General features: G+C 51.3%; 1 protein-coding gene across 1 annotated transcript; it reads right to left on the bottom strand.

Annotated features, from left to right (window-relative positions):
* Positions 1–36: 36 nt before the first annotated feature.
* On the bottom strand, positions 37–1,495 carry CSUI_011223 (zinc finger containing protein; the record flags this gene model as incomplete). Its single annotated transcript, XM_068071324.1, has 2 exons — positions 800–1,495; positions 37–174 (listed from the first exon to the last, which is right to left on the bottom strand). Coding segments are annotated over exons 1-2 (660 nt in total), but the record flags the coding sequence as incomplete, so codon positions are not given.
* Between the last annotated feature and the right edge of the window lie 5 nt (positions 1,496–1,500).

Genomic DNA, 1,500 nt, shown 5'->3' with positions numbered 1-1,500 from the left:
CAAAGTTGTGTCGGTACAGCAATTAGAGCTACTTACCCCATTGCTGTACCGACACAACTTTGTCTTGCGGAAATCAGGAGGGGCACGCAGCTCTGCCGAAGAATGAGCAAATGTACAGTTTCCCTCTTTCGGACATGTCCGGCGACCGCCTTTCATGAAGGGGCACATCTTTGTCTGGGGAGAAAAAAGAAATGACAGGAAGAAAAACAAACATAAACATGAGCACAATAGAACCTCTACGCACACTCGAGAGGTTGCACGTAAATGGCCGGGGATCTGAACAACGGCAGACCGTTGAAACTTAAACTTCATCCTTGTGAACGTCATGCCTGAGCGGACTGGACGAGTAGGCGATGCACGTACATGCATATAAGAGTTACCCGTGTTGGACACGTTGTTCTTCAAGACCGACATGGACATGCTGTTCTCACACACGAGTACAGGAGCCGTCTGCACGTTTGCTAGTGGCCCTGAAGTAGCTCACGATAAGATGGCACGAGGGACTACCATATGACTGCCATGGGTTGTCGGCGACTGCATTCGGGGGGGTGCACACTTTACCGAACACGAGTGAAGAAGCCAAAGATTCTTGTTCTTCCCTTCGCGGGAGCGCGAGTTATTCCACTGTCTTCCACTATACAGGACACACGTGTTCCATCTGCGTGCGAAGATCATAAAGCGAAAATACATACTTACACACACGCAGACAGAAGGAACACATAGGCGCGACACTGATCTTGGAAAGTCAATCCGGCATTCTCATGAACACTTTGCAAGTGAATACAGAGGCAGTTCATACCTTGTAGAATGGATCAACATCATCTACTTCCCCGCAGGAGCCAACGTGGCTGCTGTTAGTATGATGGCTCGTGCCTGGAGCGGCAGTGTGACTGTTACTGAAATGGTTGGCGTTGCCTCGGTATGCTTTCACTTGAAAGAGATCGTCTCTTCCTTCATTCGCTAGTTGTTTTTGCTGGTATCCACCCATCACACGTGACACGCCACCAGCAGAGTTCCCTACTAGTACCCCACCCGGGCCTTGGTCTGGAGTCCCGAAGCACCGGGCTCTTTCATTTCTCCTTCCCTGCTGCTGTCCTTCCCATCTGCCCTCATCGCCTCTTTCACGTCTCCCGTCTCCCACCCCTTCGCCAGCTGTCAGCGTTGCGGGGGCTCCAGCTGTCCCGATGTTCGCCATAGTTGGGATGGACGAACAGTTGAGCCCTCCTCCTCCGTGTGGTCTACTGCTTTGAGTACTGTCAAGATAACCCATCCCAGTACTGTTGCCATAATCAGTATGAGTATTTAGACTTCTGTTCCTCATGAAACATCTCAGAGCGTCACTCGCAAGATTATCTTCTCTCAGGCGTCGTCCCGCAGAAGACAACAGGCTTCCATTTACTGGATGATCCTGGGGACGGAGTTGGCAGGGTGCTATTCCTGTTCTCCCGGGGGGTGCAGGTGAGGCTGTTGAAGCCAAGAGCTTCAAGAGTAACTCTCGAT

The sequence above is a fragment of the Cystoisospora suis genome, assembly GCF_002600585.1.
Source record: "Cystoisospora suis strain Wien I chromosome Unknown contig_10236, whole genome shotgun sequence".
In the NCBI taxonomy this organism is placed as follows: Eukaryota; Apicomplexa; class Conoidasida; order Eucoccidiorida; family Sarcocystidae; genus Cystoisospora; species Cystoisospora suis.
Note: the sequence above shows the minus strand (reverse complement) of the source record. Positions and strands in the feature narration are given on the sequence as shown.